The sequence below is a fragment of the Epinephelus fuscoguttatus genome, linkage group LG24 (assembly GCF_011397635.1).
Source record: "Epinephelus fuscoguttatus linkage group LG24, E.fuscoguttatus.final_Chr_v1".
NCBI classification, from domain to species: domain Eukaryota; kingdom Metazoa; phylum Chordata; class Actinopteri; order Perciformes; family Serranidae; genus Epinephelus; species Epinephelus fuscoguttatus.
Genome location: NC_064775.1, coordinates 13087706 through 13107396, shown reverse-complemented (window position 1 = coordinate 13107396; position 19691 = coordinate 13087706). Strand labels below are relative to the sequence as shown.

General features: G+C 40.9%; 1 protein-coding gene across 2 annotated transcripts in view; it reads left to right on the top strand.

The window, feature by feature from the left end:
* LOC125884783 (collagen alpha-1(XXVIII) chain-like) overlaps window positions 1-18980 on the top strand; it is a 37486-nt gene extending 18506 nt beyond the window's left edge. The window contains exons 15-36 of one of the 2 annotated variants that reach the window (XM_049569970.1): window positions 2247-2315; window positions 3229-3297; window positions 4075-4143; window positions 4247-4315; window positions 4398-4469; window positions 4565-4633; window positions 4751-4822; window positions 4978-5046; window positions 6828-6896; window positions 7349-7417; window positions 8676-8744; window positions 9142-9210; window positions 10194-10262; window positions 10354-10422; window positions 10517-10597; window positions 10790-10825; window positions 11201-11237; window positions 11435-11992; window positions 12806-13110; window positions 13195-13432; window positions 17516-17710; window positions 17910-18980. In XM_049569970.1, coding sequence (XP_049425927.1) covers window positions 2247-2315; window positions 3229-3297; window positions 4075-4143; window positions 4247-4315; window positions 4398-4469; window positions 4565-4633; window positions 4751-4822; window positions 4978-5046; window positions 6828-6896; window positions 7349-7417; window positions 8676-8744; window positions 9142-9210; window positions 10194-10262; window positions 10354-10422; window positions 10517-10597; window positions 10790-10825; window positions 11201-11237; window positions 11435-11992; window positions 12806-13110; window positions 13195-13432; window positions 17516-17710; window positions 17910-17917 — 2430 coding nt within the window. In that variant the 3' untranslated portion in view covers window positions 17918-18980. Of the gene's footprint in view, window positions 1-2246; window positions 2316-3228; window positions 3298-4074; window positions 4144-4246; window positions 4316-4397; window positions 4470-4564; window positions 4634-4750; window positions 4823-4977; window positions 5047-6827; window positions 6897-7348; window positions 7418-8675; window positions 8745-9141; window positions 9211-10193; window positions 10263-10353; window positions 10423-10516; window positions 10598-10789; window positions 10826-11200; window positions 11238-11434; window positions 11993-12805; window positions 13111-13194; window positions 13433-17515; window positions 17726-17909 lie in introns of both variants that reach the window. The other variant, XM_049569969.1, reaches the window with a different exon arrangement.
* Window positions 18981-19691: the final 711 nt, after the last annotated feature.

Genomic DNA, 19691 nt, shown 5'->3' with positions numbered 1-19691 from the left:
AATTTTCAATAGTTATTGCTGTATAATAGAATTATGAGGCCAATTCAATGACTAGATAATTAATCTCCCTACTTGTGCTGTGTATTATCATCCTGCATGTGTTACATAGTTGTCACATGTTTATATATTTATATGGTCTTGTTTAAAAAGAAGCCACGCTGAGTCTAGCCATGTGTGTTTCACAGTCTCATATTGGAAGCACACTGCAACTGAACTTTTACTGAACTGGCTTGAAACACCTCAGTGGCCGTAGAAACATCATGTTTTCAGAAACAGTGAATTGAACTCATTCTAACAATGGTAATGTGGTGTCTCAGCCTGGTCTCAACCCCAGGTCGTCAAATACTGATTACCCTCAGTGTTTGATACTAATGCACAAGGCTTCCTTTTGCGTCTGTATGAGACAGACCCAGCTTTCAACCAAATCTTAGGTAAACCCAGCAGCTGCAATATTAGACGCTCAGAGCAACCGCTATAAAGAGTGACAGAATCTGCACAGGGAGGTGGTCGGGGTGGATGAACAGGTCAAACACATACAGGACTTTTAACCAAGAGACTGCTGTTTGTGTTCTGTGCAAAACCAAATGTCAGTGTAGCGTTGTTTAAACATAGCATTACCCAAATTATGCCTTAACGTCACATCATCTATTAACGCTATCTAACGCTACATCTAAACCTAACACTGTAACACACATTTTAAGCCAAAACATGGTGGATGTGACAAAGCGTCAGTATTTAATGACCTGGGAATGAGACCTAGTTGCATGTCTGCACCGAACTTGACAAGAAGGGCTGCGACTTTGGACACAAACTGTGTACACTGTGCAATACACCCCAAAAGTAACATCTGAAAATAGTGTTAGCATGCTAACATATGGCCTCACAGAGCCACTACCATGGCTGTGTAGACTCTTGAGCCTGATTCACGGTAGGGCGCTCGATTCTTGATGAGAGTTGCTCGACAGAAATGAAAGAGCCATGTGACATTTTCAATTTATGCTTCAGCTAAAGATTTCAGTCGTCTCCATGGTAACTACATGCTGTTCTCCAGCCAACTTGTTTAGTTACATTATATCATCCCAGTCAATGAATAGATCCTTCTTACATGTGTTTGTTATGTATCCATGTATACTTCATTAGGAGAGGAAGAGATTATAAACTTCTACTGAGAAGACAACTGAAGCACAGGTAAAGGAGGTAGTCAGTGCACCCATTGAACCAAACGACATAGCTACAGGGCCAATATGTTTTGATCCAACAGATGTAGGACAGGAGAGGTAGGACGTTAGGAGATGCACTTTTAGTATTTTCAGATGTCTGCCACCTGTTTTGACGATCTGGTCTACCAGATCGGGCCCCGTGTTGCTCACTCCGGGACACACAAAACTCCAGTAGATGTGTCAGACAGTCTGGCCATCATTATGTAATCTTGTTGAGCAACAGAATGATGGTGTCACGACATATCAAAGTTCTCCAGGTGCATGCCATATATAAGAAAGTGTTGAGTGACTCGTTTCTCTGTAAAAGTTACGTCATTTCTGTCAAGTGACACTCACTTAAAGTGTCGATCGCCTTGCCATAAATCAGGCTTTAATCTTGTTTCTGTTCGTGCTCTGTAGGTTTCACATTGCAGTTCTGCAGTATGATGTCACAGGTCTCTCACATAAATTTATATATCTGAGGAACGTTAAAACAGTCCACTAATGACAAACTCTGCAGATACTTTACATCAGTTTATATACTAAATGTAAAACATCTGAGGGGCAGTAACCAACAAGAAAAAAACATTTGGGGGCGAAGGGGTCTTTCAAGTCAGTTGTGAAACTTGTTATAACTCAAAGCCACTTTGAAGAGCATTGTGCTGGTTTCTGCGGTAACACTCTGTATTAACAATTTAGTCACACTTGGTGCCAAAACTATCAGACGGTATAATGTCTCTGTCTGGCAACTGTCTCTGTAAACAGTGTGGTCCATCAACTTTAGCCCAAGCTTGACATGTAGACATCAACATAAACAAAGCTAAACTTCAATCAGAAATCACATTTGGCTTCGATGGTCCATTGTGTAATTATTCATACTGGGCGATTATATGAGAGAAGTGAAAATAAGATTTGTCTGACTTGAAAGAGACTGAGAACGAGTGAGATTTTCTGACCTCCCCATTATCCTACATATGCTCTTACAGTGTTATTGTTTTCACATATATTAAAGAGGCAAAATGCAATAACTCATGTCTGTCTTCACAGGGAGAGCGAGGCTTGGAGGGGTCGCGGGGGCCCAGAGGACAGCCGGGCATTGGAATCAAAGGAGACAAGGTAGAGTACAGAGTGGCTGTAAATAAGACGCCTGGCTAAAAAACCTTCACACAGGCATGAAGATAAAGCCAGAGTCCTGTTGCAGAGAAGGCCAGGAGTTGGCAGAGCCACCAGTGAATGCATTCAGCGTGGTGTTATATATGAGGTCACAGTCTACAGGTGATGAATCAAGGTTAAGGCCTGGATAGTGTAGGAGGAGTGCAGCTTCACAGTTTTGGTCTGATGAATGTGGGAAAGCTGGCTCTGTACTGACACGGTCATACAATTACAGAAAGGTATTCTCTCTTACCTTTCAGGATGTGCAGATCTTTGCGGCCATCTGGCAATCTTTTAGCTCGCAGACTTTGATGGGCCATGACATGAGTTGATTTAAAGATATGTTTTTAAGTTACATAATTCATCTCATGTCAGTGGAATATGACGTGAACAGTTGGGAATGGATTAAACCATTTCCCCCAGAAAACATCTTTTAAAACATAGAGGTTTTTACATGGGAGTTCCTGACACAGATTGTGCTGACAGGTTTACTGTAGCCTTGTGGAGAAGTTCATCACAGATAATTGCAATGTTTTCCTGTAGTAATGACAAACCAGTGCCTACGGGGTTTTCTGTGCATTAACATCACAAGTTTATGACGTTAATGTTGCATGTGACAGATGAAAAGGTATTGAATTAAAAATGTCATCAAGTCATGTGTATAAACAGAATTTACTGCATAATAGTATAAATCTATTACCGAGCCAAAAAAAAAAATGCACAGGATCTTGGCAAAGACTCTTTTACAGTTGGGTGCTTTCCACATGTAATAAATCACGAAATGTCCCAGTTGGCATGTGAGTGTGATGCACTGTCATACTATCAACACTTATATGCTGTTATCATCATTAACCTTCTTTCCTATCTGAACCTGTAGGGGGATTTTGGCCCTCCAGGTCTTCCAGGGCCACTCGGCCTCACAGGAGTTGGCATACAGGGCGAGAAGGCAAGTACTTAAATAAGTGATTGGCACCTTGGCTTCAGCTGCCAAACAATTATGGTTTTGCAGGTTATTCCTGAATGTAAATTCCATATTAGTCACCTTAGGGACTGTACACAAGTTACTGGGGTGGGGACATGAGCTGAGCATTACCTTTTACCTTTAAATAAAAGCAAGATTCAAGATTTAATGAACAGCCAGGGGTCGAGTTCCACTGTGGGTACAGTACAGTACAGTACGACATCTCTGGTTCTGCTGGATTGATTTTATTCCTGTTTTTTAACCGTTCATCATGACACAATGTTATAGGAGTGTGGTGCTAAATTGGTTCAATACTTCTCTATAGTGCATCTGTCTGGTATGAAGCAAAGGGTTCCTTTAAAAGTCATAAAAGGCATTAACCACTAGCATGTGCTATCTACTCTAGGGATGATATACATGATGTGAACATTTATGGTCATAATTTTAAATTTGATATGTATGCAGATGATATTTTGCTCAACTTAACCAAGCGTCCTCGGTCCCTGCTGTTCTGAATTTGATTGATTTATTTGGCAGTTTTTCGGGGTATAAGATAAATTGGAAAAAGAGTGAGGCAGGAACACTGAAGCAGAATATGTTTAGTTACTCACTAGTATCAAGAACTAAGGGTATTGTGCGTTTTTCAAACTTGACCACCACCCAGTAACTTTTGTACAGTCCCTTAGCCATCCAATTTTTACATAGTGTTAACTTTTAATCGATGGCTTCTTTTTTTATCACTGCCTCCATTCATCCTTGCAGGGCGTGGAGGGACCAAGAGGGCCACCAGGAAGCAGAGGTCCACCAGGAGAGGGCTTGCCTGGATCCAAGGTTTGTCCAATACACTGTTTAGTTTGATGAATTCATATCCTTCCAGGTTCTCAGACATCAAAGCTACAATAAGTTAATGTTGTCATGCTGTCTTGTCTCACAGGGGGACCAAGGTTTACCGGGGGAGGTAGGCGCCCCAGGTGAGAGAGGGGCTGGAGACCCTGGAGCTAAGGTGAGTTAAAACCATTTTTATTTTTACAATACTTAGATTTTCCAATCCAACAACTGAAACATATCCATGAATCTGTCCTCAGGGTGAGCCAGGGTCAACAGGGATGTCAGGTTTGCCCGGCCTGCCAGGGGAGGACGGAGCCCCTGGACAGAAGGTAGTTAATCTCACCACCTACTTTATCTATATGTGTCTGTTTGCTCCACTATCAATCTCATAAAACTTATTACATGTGTATGTTTGTGTCTTTAGGGTGAGCCGGGACCTTCAGGTCTCAGAGGGCCAGAGGGGGCACCTGGAATTGGCACCCAGGGTGAAAAGGTGAAAACTGGGACATTTTCTTGCTCACTTTTTTGTATGTCTGGCACTAGGACTTTACTGACCTGTATATAAAGTCACAGCTGTCAGATTACTAACTGTTTTCTTGTGATTTTTAAGGGTGACCAAGGCCAAAGAGGAATAAGGGGCTTGACTGGTCCACCTGGCATTGCTGGACCCTCGGGACCAAAGGTGAGGAGCTACTAAGCTTGATTAGCTATTGAATATTTCTGATTAATTATTTTTTGCATTGGGACTCTGTCAGTGGCCTTCTGGGAGGGCTTAAATTGTAAGGAATTCATTTTATGAATTATTGATTTAACCACTTGTCTTGCATTAATCCTCAGGGAGAACCAGGGGCACAAGGCAGGGGGGGTTTACCTGGTCCACCAGGACGTTTCGTCGCCGGGCCAAAGGTAACTACTCCCAGTCTACTGTAGTAATATTAGAAAACTGTGGAGGTCTGCTGTGTTTCGTGCATGTTTACATAAAACAGGTGATAATAATTTAGATTTTTCCAAATGCTGTTTAAATGTTTCCAAGTGTTTGATTTTCATGATCGCCATACTTCTCATTTCAAGAGACAGTTGTTTCATGAAACAGTTCATAAGTGAAAGAATCTCCTGGCAGTAGCGACAATTTTCAGTCGTCCTTATAAAACATTTCCAAAACCAAATTCTCCATCTGGAATTGTTCGTAGCAGCGCTGTTGCAAAGACAACAAAGCACTTACATAGATACTCTGTGATAACTGGGGATAGCTACCAATAGCTACAGGGGAAAACAAAAGCACTATCCTCTTCCTGTTTGGTTGCACCACGACTGCTGCAGTTTTTGTGCCGTAAATCGAGCTTTCATTTTCCCAGGAGATTGTTCCCGTTGGCAGATAGAATTGCATGGTGAAAGCAAGGCTTACAGGGACTCAATCTAAACACTGACGGTGTCTAATATTCTATAGTTATTACATTATACAGTTAATATTTATGTCATGATAATAAGTTTAAGCAAAAAATGTGTTTATATCCACCTTAAATCACAGATTGTACATATTCATGCTTGCTAGCAATGTTCTTACTTGTCTTCTTTGCACATTACTGCTGCCATCTGTCCATCAGGAGCACCATGAAACTGAAACTGTCCTTGTGCAAGTGCATTATACAAACAAATCAGGGTCCTGCCATGGATGTATAAAGAGAACTTGATACAGCATTGGAGGCCGTTCATACCTATAAAGGTTGTTCAGCGGTGGATGAAGCCAAAACAGTTTGAACTCCTGGGTATAAAAGTACCACGTCATTGGGCCCATAGTGCAAGCACACTAGAGACATCATCAGCTGAGCAGTTAACTTCTGCTGGCTAACGTCTGGTTTAGCCCTCCGTCATCTTGGATGGGGATAAAATGAATTAATCGTCCGGCCCTTCTTGACTTTCAAAATGTTATCGGACCAAACAAATCAAATCCCAATAGTGAGATGAATCATTTCACGGAGGCTGTGACACTCAAAAAATTTATCCAGTGATTTTAGGACATCTCTTTCACGATGTAAGTCTATGGGAAAACGTGTTTCTGGATCCAAAGGCATCATGTAAGGGACCTGGAAGTTGTAGTTTTACTGTTTGACCACTATGACAAATTGGCTTCAAAGTGCGGCACACTTTGCGGGATACTGGGACCGTCTTGTAAAAACATTGCATCAAGCTACCAGTGATAAAAAAAACTCCACAAGGGTAGCTGTAACTTAAAATAGTAGTACCAGAATGTAAAATACAAGTCTCATTCAAGATGTTATTTACCTAAAATTACAGTAGGTAATTAGAGTAATTATTATCAGCAAATTATACTTGTCAGCACAAACTAAATGTTATTGTTATGTTATTAATTTGAACTACTTTGTGTAATGTTAATGACTGCAATTACCGTACTGGGTAATGTGGGCAATTACTCCCAAACCCTTTGAGGCCTCAATGACCGCAGGATAACTATGTGGCAATCACATTGTGGTGACTTGATTACCTGTGTATTTGTTCATTTGCACCACAGTAGCACTATGTGTATGCTTTACCACTTATAGCTAGTTGTGGAAATCCAGTTTACTTACCTTTAATATTTCAGCTATATCTCATGTTTTGTTTGTAAAATCTACAATATTTGCCATGTTATAGAATATAGAGTTAATTAGTGCTAATGTGTGTTACAGGGTGATCTTGGCCCAAGTGGTCCTCCAGGTCCGATTGGGGAGACTGGCTACGGACTTCCTGGTCCAAAGGTAACACCCAGTTTAAGCCTCTTTTCTAAAACACAACAATGTGTTTGTAACTTGGATGACTGCCTGGTGACACACACTTAGAGCATGTTGTCATAGCTGAACAGTCTATGTTTGGAAAATCAATTATCGAGTGAATATAATGGGAGACAGACCTGGCAACACATATGTGCCCTTTCATCAAGAAGAATCAACAAGGACAGTGAAGATGTCAACATTTGCTCTAACACTTGTTCATGAAATATCAATTCATAAAATGCTTCAGCATGTTTTGCATTTTGAACCTTCCATGCTTTTGATATATTGCACAGAGTTACAATACAGAAGCACAGAAAGGAGCAGACGGCACATATATCTATTTACATCCACATTCCACTTCAGTTTCATTTTAACACCTGTCTGTAAATCACTAAGTATCCTTTTATGAATGGATGATTGACCTATTTTTGCTTTAGGGTGACCGTGGAGATTCAGGTCCTGCAGGTCCTTTAGGTCCCAAAGGAGACGGCTATCCCGGCCCTATGGTGAGGAACTGATTTAAAGCACGACATGCCCATTTGTACGCTCATAAATCTGTTAGTTTATACAATCCATCCACACATTACATTTAGTCGTCCATCCATCTGTCTTTTGCCTCCCTCATTCTGCCCATCAGTTCCAGCCATACATCCATCAACGAGACATTTATTACCAATAGTTACAGTACCTGAACCTCGTATACTTCGTCCTTAGTTAAGACGATAGCAAGGAGACACAGAGGGGGATTCAGGGGCAAATACAGAGCAAAGCAATCATATTTAGTCTTGTAGGGGTATATGTGGCCACTGAAGAAGAGATTTAAAGGAACAGTTCAATATTTTGGGAATCATGCTTATTAATATAGCCCCTTTTTTGAAGTTGTAGATGAGGAGACTGATGCTGCTCTCATGTCTGTTTGCTAAATATGAAGGTCCGGCCAGATAAGAGTGCACCTGAAGACATTATCATTAAATTCAAATGTAATAATAAACCTTTGAGTTACTCAACAAATCTTTAACTTGTAATTGGTAAATTTCACATACATAGCGCAAGATTCTCTAAGTCCTACCCAAACCTTAATATTTTTCTTGTCAAAAATCAATTTATCCATGAATACGCTTACCCTTATTACAAACAAAAAAGTGAACAGTTGTTGGTATGTTGTCAAGTCGGCAGGTCACTTTACGCTAAGACTGTTACATGTCCATAAACTGCACAACTTTACGTAAACTATGTAATGTGACAACATCCAACCGTGATTCTTTTCCATCATACGTAATTTAACTTTCCTAAACCTAACCTAAGTAACTTAACTTTCCTAAACCCAACCAAAGTAACTTTACTTTACCAAACCAAACCTATGCAGCTTTACATTCTTCGACCTAACCTACGTAACTTTACTTCCCGAAACCTACTTTACCCACATATCTTAAGTATGTAACTTTATGTAAAGTACATAATGTGACGATGCCCAACCATGATTCTTTTCCGAAGGATCTTTTCCTAAGGATTTGTTGGAAGGGTTAAGTTAGTTTAGCCAAAGACTGCTAACAGCAAACACAGTACCTTCTATAGGTAACAGATCACATCTAAAACTCACTGATTAACAGGTCATATTTATTTTAGGGGGGGAGCTATATGCCAGACTATTTCTTGGCAAGGACGGGTAACTTCCTGGGGTTTTCTGCAAAATGCCGAACTATTCCTTTAATAATTTCACCTTCTCTGAGAGTGTATTCTACCTCCATGTCATGTGTTGTTTAGGGCCCTCCTGGTCTGCCTGGACTTCCAGGAGAACCTGGCCAGGAAGGAGTGGGCATCCCTGGACCAAAGGTGAGAATTTGGCTCTGTCAGATCAAAAATAATTATTGTCAAGTAAGTGCATGTCGGTGGCAGTTGAGAAAGTGTTTCAGCGTGATGTGATGTATGACCTAATATGATAGAGATGGTTCCTTTGTCAAAATTAGGAGTGTAACATTTCACGTTAAGACTTGTGCAAAATGAACCTCAGTTGTGAAAACTGAGCTGAAGCAATTGTCCAATACTGTTAGATCAATTTCAGAGTGTTTGAATGTGCACTGAAGATAAGTGAAAGTATCTCCCCAGTGAAAGATGTGGTCATTTGTTCGAGGAAACTAATTAAAGGAAACGAGATTTTACTCAGCACAGGAGTTCATTTATTTGATGGATTGTGAATTGCTGTATTATAAGTGTTCATATATCTTTGCAGGGGGATGTTGGTTTCCGAGGGTTGCCTGGTTTACCAGGACCTCCAGGCGAAGGCCTCCAAGGACCTCCGGTACTTTATTAGTTTGGCTTTTTTTTTTTTTTTTTTTTAATTTTCAAACTAAAATTACTTCCATTTCGACTTTTCATCTACCTTTTATAACTCGTCAAAAAACAGCTTGTATTCAGTTTTCCTGCAAACATGAGTCAAGGACAACATTGCAATGTGTTTACTTATGCAGAAAGCCTGCTGTAATTTTACTTGACATACAGCCAAGCGGTCCTGATTGAGTCATATTCTCTGAAGGATTACGTCTTTGCTGTAGTCAAAGAGTTCCAGATTGGAAATAAGAGTGCTTTATCTTGTGTGTGAACATGCCCACCACAGGGGCCTTATATTCTTATGCTGCCAGTTCAGTTGTTCAGGGTATTTATCATGATTTTCCCCACAGCTCTCTGACACATTGGTGCAGAGTGTGAATCTCCACAGACATATGTGTCTGATGAGAAGCAGGCCTAACTGAAGCAACACCCAGCACCCATATGTCCCCAAATATCCCATCCAGAGTCCCTGCAGGCTTCAGACCAGTGTTTCTGCAGGTCCGGGTGCTGTCACAGTCATGCAGCAGTAGGCAGGATTTAATTGGGGACTCAGCTAAAGCTGTCATGTTGGCAGGCTCCAGCCCTCATCTATGTTGAGAGAAAATGGGTGTCAGAAAGTCATGACTCAGTATTATGAGACAGGGATAATCCTCACCTTAGAAATGCTTTTTCCTAGAAATATGACAAGCTGTTTCATGGGTTTTATATCCATTTTACATCTGTTTAAGGAAGAGGAATCATTGGTTACATATGTGTGATACAGGGCTGGTCTGGTCTGTAAATGTTTATTCAACTCAAGTTCTATAGCAACACAAGGGTTTCAAGTTACTTCAACATATCCACTACATACTGTAATGACATACAAATGTAATATATCTATGAATTGCAGAAATGTACAGCTAGGTTAATGTAGTCCACTCCAATGTGATACTCACTGCATCCTCTGTTCTGCAGGGTAACACTGGGCGGCCTGGCCCTCCAGGGCCAATAGGGCCACAAGGACAAGGAGTTCAAGGGCCAAAGGTGGGCCATGATTTGTTGTCCTTCTTATAGAAATTAATGTATTGGTAAACTCCTACACATGCAAAGTATTTAATTCATGTTTTTGATTCAGGGTGAACAGGGGGTCCAGGGCGTGACAGGGCCAAGGGGGGTACCTGGAGAAGGCTTTCCTGGAGCTAAAGTGAGTCACCATGTTGTCCAGGACTTCTGAATGTGGGTTTGTGTGCACGCAGTGTGTTCTGATTGCTGATATTTTATCATGCAATGTGCGACAGGGTGACCGTGGCTCGTCAGGGGAGAGGGGGCTGAAGGGAATCAAAGGAGAACTGGGAGACCCTGGAACCCCAGGACTACCTGTAAGTTACACTAATGATGGTTTTATATGTCTTTACATTGTGTACTGCTTTGTGAGAATTACACTCTTATCCTTATTTTTAGTCAACTCAGCAAATATTTGTCTGGTAAATGGAATTTAAAATGTTTAAAACACATATTTAGAATATAATAAGTACTTTAACTACATTATACTTTTTGTTTTCTCACCTCAGGGCCGCGCTGGTGTCAAAGGTGAAGCAGGCCTCACTGTGAGTCTTCTCATATCTTTATATACTTTTCCAGTGGTGGAATGTCACTGTACACTTACTGTGCTTAATACTGAAGTTACCCTTTAAGTACTAATTAGATGTACTTTACTTGTGTATTTCCAGCTTTCGTTACTTTTCACATTTCATTTTTTCATACCCCTCCTGTCCAGTCAAAACCACGTATCTCCAAAATTAGTGATTTTGAATTTGAATGTTTGTGATTAACTGAAGGATGAAGTGTTTCTTTAAAAATATTGCTTTTTTTTTTTTTACATAAAGTAAAGGATGTGAATATGTCTTCCACCACTGACTATTTCATCAGTTACTGCTCATGTTTATTTATACACTCACACTGTGTTGGTGTATTCATTTCAGAGAGAGGACATCATTCGGATGATCAAAGAGATCTGTGGTAAAGTATCTTGTGATCTTTGCAATATTTATTTCACTTCTCAGTATTGACTTAATGCTATAAGAGAAGATTCAGTTTCTGAATTTAAGCCACTGTCTCATCCTATCTGCGAATCAGTAGATCAGATTCCGCACAGTGAACCTCATCAAAGTGACATTTCAGCCATGATCTCATATGCTGATGTGATGTGATTCCAGGATGTGGGATCAAGTGTAAGGAGAGGCCCATGGAGCTGGTGTTTGTCATTGACAGCTCAGAGAGTGTGGGCCCAGAGAACTTTGAGATCATCAAGGACTTTGTGAACGCCCTGGTGGACCGAGTCACAGTGGGCCGCAACGCCACCAGGATCGGCCTGGTGCTGTACAGCCTGGAGGTGAAGTTGGTGTTCAACTTGGCCCGCTACGTCACCAAACAGGACATAAAGCAGGCCATCAGGAACATCCCATACATGGGAGAGGGCACCTATACCGGCACAGCCATCCGTAAAGCCACCCAGGAGGCCTTCTACTCTTCACGTCTGGGAGTCAGCAAAGTGGCCATTGTGATCACTGATGGACAGACGGACAAGCGAGAGCCAGTGAAGCTGGATATAGCTGTACGAGAAGCACATGCTGCCAATATTGAGATGTTTGCACTGGGGATTGTGAACACCTCGGACCCTACGCAGGCTGAGTTCATGAGAGAGCTCAATCTGATCGCTTCTGACCCAGACAGCGAGCACATGTTCCTCATTGATGACTTCAACACACTGCCAGGTTAGAGAAACTCTTTGTCTTGGTGTTACGCTGCATCAATACTAGCACAGAAATATTAGCTTACTGCATTAGCTTATTGGTACTTGCATATATCTTGGATTAGAAATGTCAGTACACAAATGCTAAATAGAGTTTTAGAGGTGGGTTTCTTTTAAATTTGGACAGAGGCAGGCTAGCTGTTTCCCCTTCTTCCAGTCTTTGTGCTAAGCTAAGCTAATCCCCTGGTGACTCTGGTTCCATATCTAGAGTACAGATGAAAGGGGTATGGTTTTTCCAATTGAACTGTCAGCAAGAAAACACATAAGGGTATTCCAGAAAATGTCAAACTGTACCTTTAATTTTTGTCTTTATTTCATGGTAATTAAGTTGTCAGCTGGACTACTTCAGTTTAAATGCTGTGCTTTGAAAAGTGATAAACTAAAGAATTGGACAAATAATGAGTTTGACCAGATGATTAGATGAGACGTTCATAAAATATTTCATGCCAATCCATCCAATAGGTTTGGAGACATTGCACTCAGAGCAACAAATGCAAACCTCATGGGGCTGCTTGAGGAAAATTTAGGGGAATACGGAACTCTATAGGATACATCCTCTGCGGACCATGTCTGTACAAAACTTCATGGCAATCCATCTGTTAGTCGCCGAGATATTTCAGCCTGGACTTTAATAGTGGGCCGACTGTTTTCATCCCCAGAGCCATGCAGCTAATCTGACTAAAATAAATCTCCTACTGGGTCTCCAGTCTCCAGAGACAATATGTCCTGTGTTCCTGACACTGACTTCTCCTCTCTGTGTCTTTCTGTTTCTCAGCGCTGGAATCCAAGCTGGTCAGCCAGTTCTGCGAGGATGAGAATGGAGCCCTGATTTATAACAGAGTAACTAACGGCTACAACGGCTATGGAAACAATGGCTACAACGGCAACAACGGCAACAGGAACGGCAACAATGGGAACTATGTTGTCGGTGGCTATGGGTACCGACCTGTGACTGACCAGCAAGTTCTGAACGGCCGTCAGAGTGGCACCAGCACTGGCACCAGCACTCAGAGCCACGGAGGCCGCGTAGTGACCACCCAGCATGGCAGCAAAGGCTCCAGCACAGTCACAGACAGACATGTATGCAACATATGAGTGTGTGTATGTTATAAAAAGATCATGATAACACTGTTTAACACCATTTACTGGTTTTATCACCATCAGGGTGGAGGAGGGCAGCATGTGTTCACTGAGACACACTTTGGAAGAGAGCGCGGGGATACATTTAACCGCAACAACTCAGACTTCACACCTCCGTCCAAAGAGGACTCCTCCAGCACCCAAGGCTCCTCCTCATCTTCATCTTCATCATCATCATCTTCTTCTTCTACAAGAATATCCACATCCTCCTCAGGTGTAACCATTCAGCATGAGCGTGTACCAAGGCCAGCTCTTCCCAAAGGTACACACAGTCTGATTTGCTCTATATATAATTCCCTTTAATAGGCGGTGCATGCAGAGACATGACATAGTTACATACCTATTGACAAAACATGGTACACAACACTTTCGTAATAATTACAGAGAAACATTATCAACAGGAGAAAACAAGTGAAGCTGCTTCCTGTAAATGATGCAGGAACTCCTCAGGCAGCACAAATAAAATGAATCATACCTTCTAGTTCCATTTAAGATAAACTAGCAGCAGTGTATTTTATTATAGTGTCCATGAGTGGTTTTTAAATGCATCGTTCCTCCTAGTGTTGTCAAAATAATATTTCCTGAGACGCACATTTGAAATTAAAAATAACTACATTTAATGTAAACTGCATCTGTGGTTATGTTTTAACAGGTTGCTGTGTTCTGTAGAAATCACTTTAACACTATCTTAGGTCATTATATCTGAGGTTTAAAGAGACAGTCCACGCCAAAATCAAAAATGCAGATTTTTCCTCTTACCTGTAGTGCTGTTAATAAATCAGTATTTTTTTGGTGTGAGTCGCGATGTCTCTTTCTAGAAATCATGACCCAGCTACTTAAGATAATCCACAGACCTTGTTGTGAGCAGTTTCATGTTGGAACTATTTCCTTTTTACCAAACTACACCTGCCAACAGCATCACTTAGCAGAAAGAATTGTGCTCTACTTATGGACAAGGGGCCTTGTGCTCATGACAGCATGAGATCTAAACATTAATAGTGTCCTACTTTGCTGAGTTGTATCATTAGCTAGGTCAGTGGTGCTAGGTGAGCTAGCAGTAGATTCACGCTTCCTTTTGCACACTTTTCTATAGATGTCAGTTTTTGAGCCACAGTGAAAGCCAAAATGTGACCTGTGGTAAGGCCGGTTGTTTTTAGCCAGGCTGATTTCCGTAAAAGATTTGCAGCCCCTACTTGATGGTTCAGGGGAGTGAGGAGACAGCAGTCAATGATGGCATAAAACAGTCAATAAAACAGGTTTTTAAACACTGCAACCACAAGAGATCCAGACAGACACAGACACACACACACACACACACACACACACACACACACACACAAGCAAACGCATGATTCCCTTCAGGCTTAAGCATGGCAGAAATAAAAAAGAAACATTTGAGAGCAGTTGTCCAGTGATCAGATATTTAATCCCATTACATGTGTGTTTAGAGGTGAACTAGCCTTTCAGAGACAAGGATTTATTTATTTATATTCCACATTGTCTCACTCATTTTATTCACAGAGTTCAGTTTAAGGGCAGATGTGTCGATTTTACTGATCTCTAAAAGCTTAGATCATATGTGTCAAAATGATGTCACTGTGTAAGATGTATTGTCAGAGCTATTCCCACTCCAATTTTAATGTAAGACTGTAAATGTAGTGTAGTTATTATTGCAAAATGTTCTTGATTGACAAAACAAACACTGCATATGATTCTGATGGTATCACATAAGGTCACTCAGCTGGAAAATCAGAAAGCTGGAACCAATGTCTGAGTGAAGAGAGCTATTGTGTGGCATTCCTTTAAATCACTTGTGCAGATAACTTCATCATTTTATCTGCTGTTTAATAGAGTCTGCTCCTCACACAGCAAACAGGAGATGGTTACACAAAGATAGACTGTGGCTGAGATCAAACTAACAGACTTCAGACAGATGTCTAAATTCATCTGTAGTACAAAGCTGTCAAGTTCCTGACTGTCTGAAGCAGAACTAATATGCCATGAATTCTGTGTAAATAAGACTCTTTTAATATTATTATTATTGTTATTATTATTATAAAACCAGGTTGACAGAGCAGCTGCGTCAAACTCCTCAGCTCTGTTCACTCCAGCAGAAAATGTTTGTTTTCTTGAAAACCAACAGTGAATTCAACAGGGATTCAGCGAAGAGCCTAACAGCGTAGTGTCAGGGTTCAGTGCTCGTGCTAACTGGTCAGTGTCCTCACTGCTGTGTATTTCCAACATGTCACTCATTATTAGCTTCACAACATTGTCAACTAACCTCAGATTATTAGTCATGGTTTCCTCTTTTCATGCCTTTGCGCCAGTGAGAGCCACGGCTGGAGGCATTGTTTTTGTTGTCCGTCCATCCGTTCATCCCATTCTCATGGACACGATACCTCAGGAACTCCTTCATGGAATTTTATTACATGTGGCACAAATGTTCACTTTGAGTCAAGGTGAACTGATGAGATCCTGGTGGTCAACGGTTAAGGTCAGTGTGACCTTGCATCCGTCTCATTCTCGTAGCAATATCTCAAAAACAACTTGAGGTAATTTCCTTAAATTTGGCACAAACGTCCACTTTGAGTCAAGGATGATCTAATTAACACTTGGAGGTCAAAGGTGAAGGTCACATTGACCCTGTCACATTCTCGTGAACAAGATATCTCAGAACACCATAAGGAAATTTCTTCAAATTTGGCACAAACATCCACTTGGACTCAACAATGAACTGATTAGATTTTGGTGGTCGAAGGTCAAAGTCAGTGTGACCTTGCATCCGTCTCATTCTCATTAGAGTGATATCTCAAAAACAACTGGGGGTAATGTCTTTAAATTTGTCACAAATGTCCATTTTGAGTTAAGGATGAACTGATTTAAATGTGGAGGTCAAAGGTGAAGGTCATTGTTACCCCATCTGTCACATTCTTGTGAACACGATCACTCAGAATACCTGGAGGAAATTTCTTGAAATTTGGCACCAACGTCCACTTGGGCTCAACGATGAACTGATTAGATTCAAAGGTCAAAGTCAGTGTGACCCTGCATCCGTCTCATTCTCGTGAAAGCAATATCTCAAGAACAACTTGGGGTAATGTCTTTAAATTTGGCACAAAGGTCAATTTTGAGTCAAGAATGAACTGATTTAAATTTGCAGGTCAAAGGTGAAGGTCATTGTTACCCCGTCCATCCAATCTTGTGAACACGATCACTCAGAGCACCCCGAGGATATTTCTTGAAATTTGGCACAAATGTCCACTTGTACTTAACGATGAACTGATTAGGTTTTGGTGGTCAAAGTCAATGTGACTTTGCATCTGTGTCATTCTCATGAAAGCAATGTCTCAAGAGCACCTTGAGGTAATTTCTTTAAATTTTGCACAAACATCCATTTTGAGTCATGGACAAACACATTAAAATTTGGAGGTCAAAAGTGAAGGCCGCTCTGACCTTGTCCATCACAGTCTTGTGAACACGCCATCTCAGAACGCTGAGAAGAAATTTGGCACAGATCTCCACTTAGACTTAACAATGAACTGATTAAATTTTGGTGGTCAAAGTCAGTGTGCCCTCACAAAACATGTTTTAGGCCATAACTCAACACAGATTATGACAAAATTTCACACAAATGTCTGATAGGATAAAATGATGAAGTGACAACATTTAATATCTAAAAAGTCAAAGGTCAACTTTACTGTGACATCATAATGTTTTCTGGCCATTATTCAATGTCATATCTCAGGAACAGAAAGGGAATCATTTGGTCAGATACTGAATTGGTGACACTAATCTCTGAAACTTTGCAGCATTGCACAGCACTCAGAAGCATTGTCTACTGTCACGGTTACATGTAAGTCTGAACAGACTTGGATGCAAACCATAACTTGATACATACAACCGTAAGACGGTAATTCTAGCTTTGCCATTTGATGCCACTGGTCATTGTTACTATGGAAACACTGCCCTTTTTTAGCCCGGGGTTAGATTAAAAACTGGATTAGACTCATATAAGAGTAAGTGAAGACTAGCCTATAAGTCAAACACAGGATGCAGCTGCGTTATGTTCCCTAAACTAAAGCCAAGCTAGTCAGATAAAAATCAATTTAACACAATCCTAAATACATTATCTGTCAATATGTGAACATTGATATCTGATCAGATCTGCTGTGATGTCACTTGATAGAGTGTATAGAGTACACCTGGTGGAGAGACCTCTGGGGTTATGATAAGTGTTTTATGATTGACAGGCTCAGTAATGAGGTCATGTAGGTGAGGAGCAGGGAGGCCAATTATTTTTGATGCGGTGTGGATGATTTTATAGAATCTGCTGTTTTTCCTGCAGAGACCGTTCCCTTGGACCCTCGCTGTGGCCTGGTTCTGGACCAGGGCACATGTCGGGACTATAATATCCGCTGGTACTACGACAAGCAGGCCAATGCCTGCGCCCAGTTCTGGTACGGAGGCTGTAACGGCAACAAGAACCGCTTCGACACAGAGGAGGAGTGCAAGAGGACGTGTGTGACCGGCAGATCCACTGGTACACTCTCCACTGGTGATTCATCCCTGCCATATTAACGCCATTTATGTCATTCACACCTTGCCTGTCGAACAGCGAATCTGTCGCTTTCTTCCTTTCATTTTTTTTGCAATTTCCTCAGCCGAAATGAGGCCATAACAATTTTATTGTTTCCAAATGTTTGAGAGTATTGACTCTCTTATGTGTTTTCTTTTTCCAGGAGGCTGAGTGAAGGCATCTGCCGTACATCTGCTGTAGATACTTCAAGGAGGGGCAGCTAATACCAGCCGTTTTCGCAGGGTTATGTAAAGTTTCTGCATAATTCTCAGGCATCTACATGTACACTGATCTCACTGATACATTCTAGTTCCTGTCTTTGTGCCCCCTCCTGAACCACTTATTGTAAAATTATCCTCCTCTAGTTACAGTCAAAGAGAGGCCAGCTTTGATAGATACCTCTGTTGTTTTGTTTGTTTTATATCAGCATCTATCGCGGGAGATACTCCATGACTCCTACTCAGGAATACAGATGAGCACTCTCACTGTGTGTGTCCACTTTTCCGGGGATTCCCACACCTCTCGGACAAGATCATGGTTTTCATACACAGTCTGTGAGTGCAGCAAAGATTGTGAAAAAATGGACTGACCAGTAAATAACTCTGCTGCCTTGTCACTGTCAGAATCATACACAGCATCAGTCAATCAGTATGTCATTAAAGACATAGTGTAGCTATTCTTTACTCAAACAATCACTGTAGAGCAGATTAGCACATAATCACAGGAGCTAGTAACAACACGAATGAAGCCTCTCATCACTTATATCAATAAAATATAGTTCTTTTTTATATATATATAAAAATGACTGATGCTCTGTAACTTCATGGATTTATTTTGTGCATTTGAATGTGGTTTTTTTTTGTTTCTGAATTAAAATGTGATGTTTTGTGTTTACATGATTTCACCTCTTTGTTACCACTAACTGTCTACATTTGTTCAGGCAGGAAACTGATGGACGGACACACGTATACACACACTGCCCTCTACTGGGTAACACATGCTGATGTCACTCAAGTCAGTGCTACAGCACAGGACACTTGTGCTTCCATTGTTGAGCAACTGGTTTGTTACTATATTACCAAGCTGTACTGACTGTGTAAATCCATACTGTACAACATTTGTTTTTTTAATAAATCAGATCTAAACTAATACAACATGTGCAAAGACATTACATTCATGTTAAGGGACTGTATGATTTTTTTGTCTTTTCCTGTATTTATATTTAAATTCAGCCTTCCCTTTTGTAGAGACCAAATCAGTTAGTATCAAAGCTTTTCCATGATAAATAAGTAGCAATTAAAACAAATATGTCTGTTTCGAGAAACAGATTAAACAGAGTAATATAGTTCATGAGTTCAGCATCATGTGTAACCAGTTGTTCAACTAATGAGTGGAGATGAAACGTGTTGACAGTGGATGTTTATGGTTCGTAACTTTTATAATATGATCACCATGTGTTTGCAGTTCATGGGCGAGCTGACAGTTAGCCAAACTGTTCAAGACACGTCATTTATAGATATATATTCTGTATATAAAGCCAGATTCCATTATGCGTAAACTGGAGCTCACCGTTAGCAAAGCATGTAGTAGTTCTTGGTTTTAGCGTTGACAGGGAGGTGTCATTTGTTTGCTATACATTTGGCATGGCTAATTTGCTAATGTGTGTTTTGTTGGCAAGATTTTGTGTCATGAAAAAATTTTGAGTGTATGTTATGTGTATGAACACGGTTCTCAACATGGAGAAAGCTAAGTTGGCAGCTAGCAGCTAACGGGGCTAACTCTAACAGCAACAGTGCTGACAGAGCTAACGATGTTAACGCTACACTTCCACAATGACCCTGTCGTAGTATCAATCGTAACCTCAGTGTGAGCCCAGTGCAAAGCGGCAGCGATGAGCAAGCCAATGGGATACACACACGCACTAACATTCATGCGCGGCCAGACT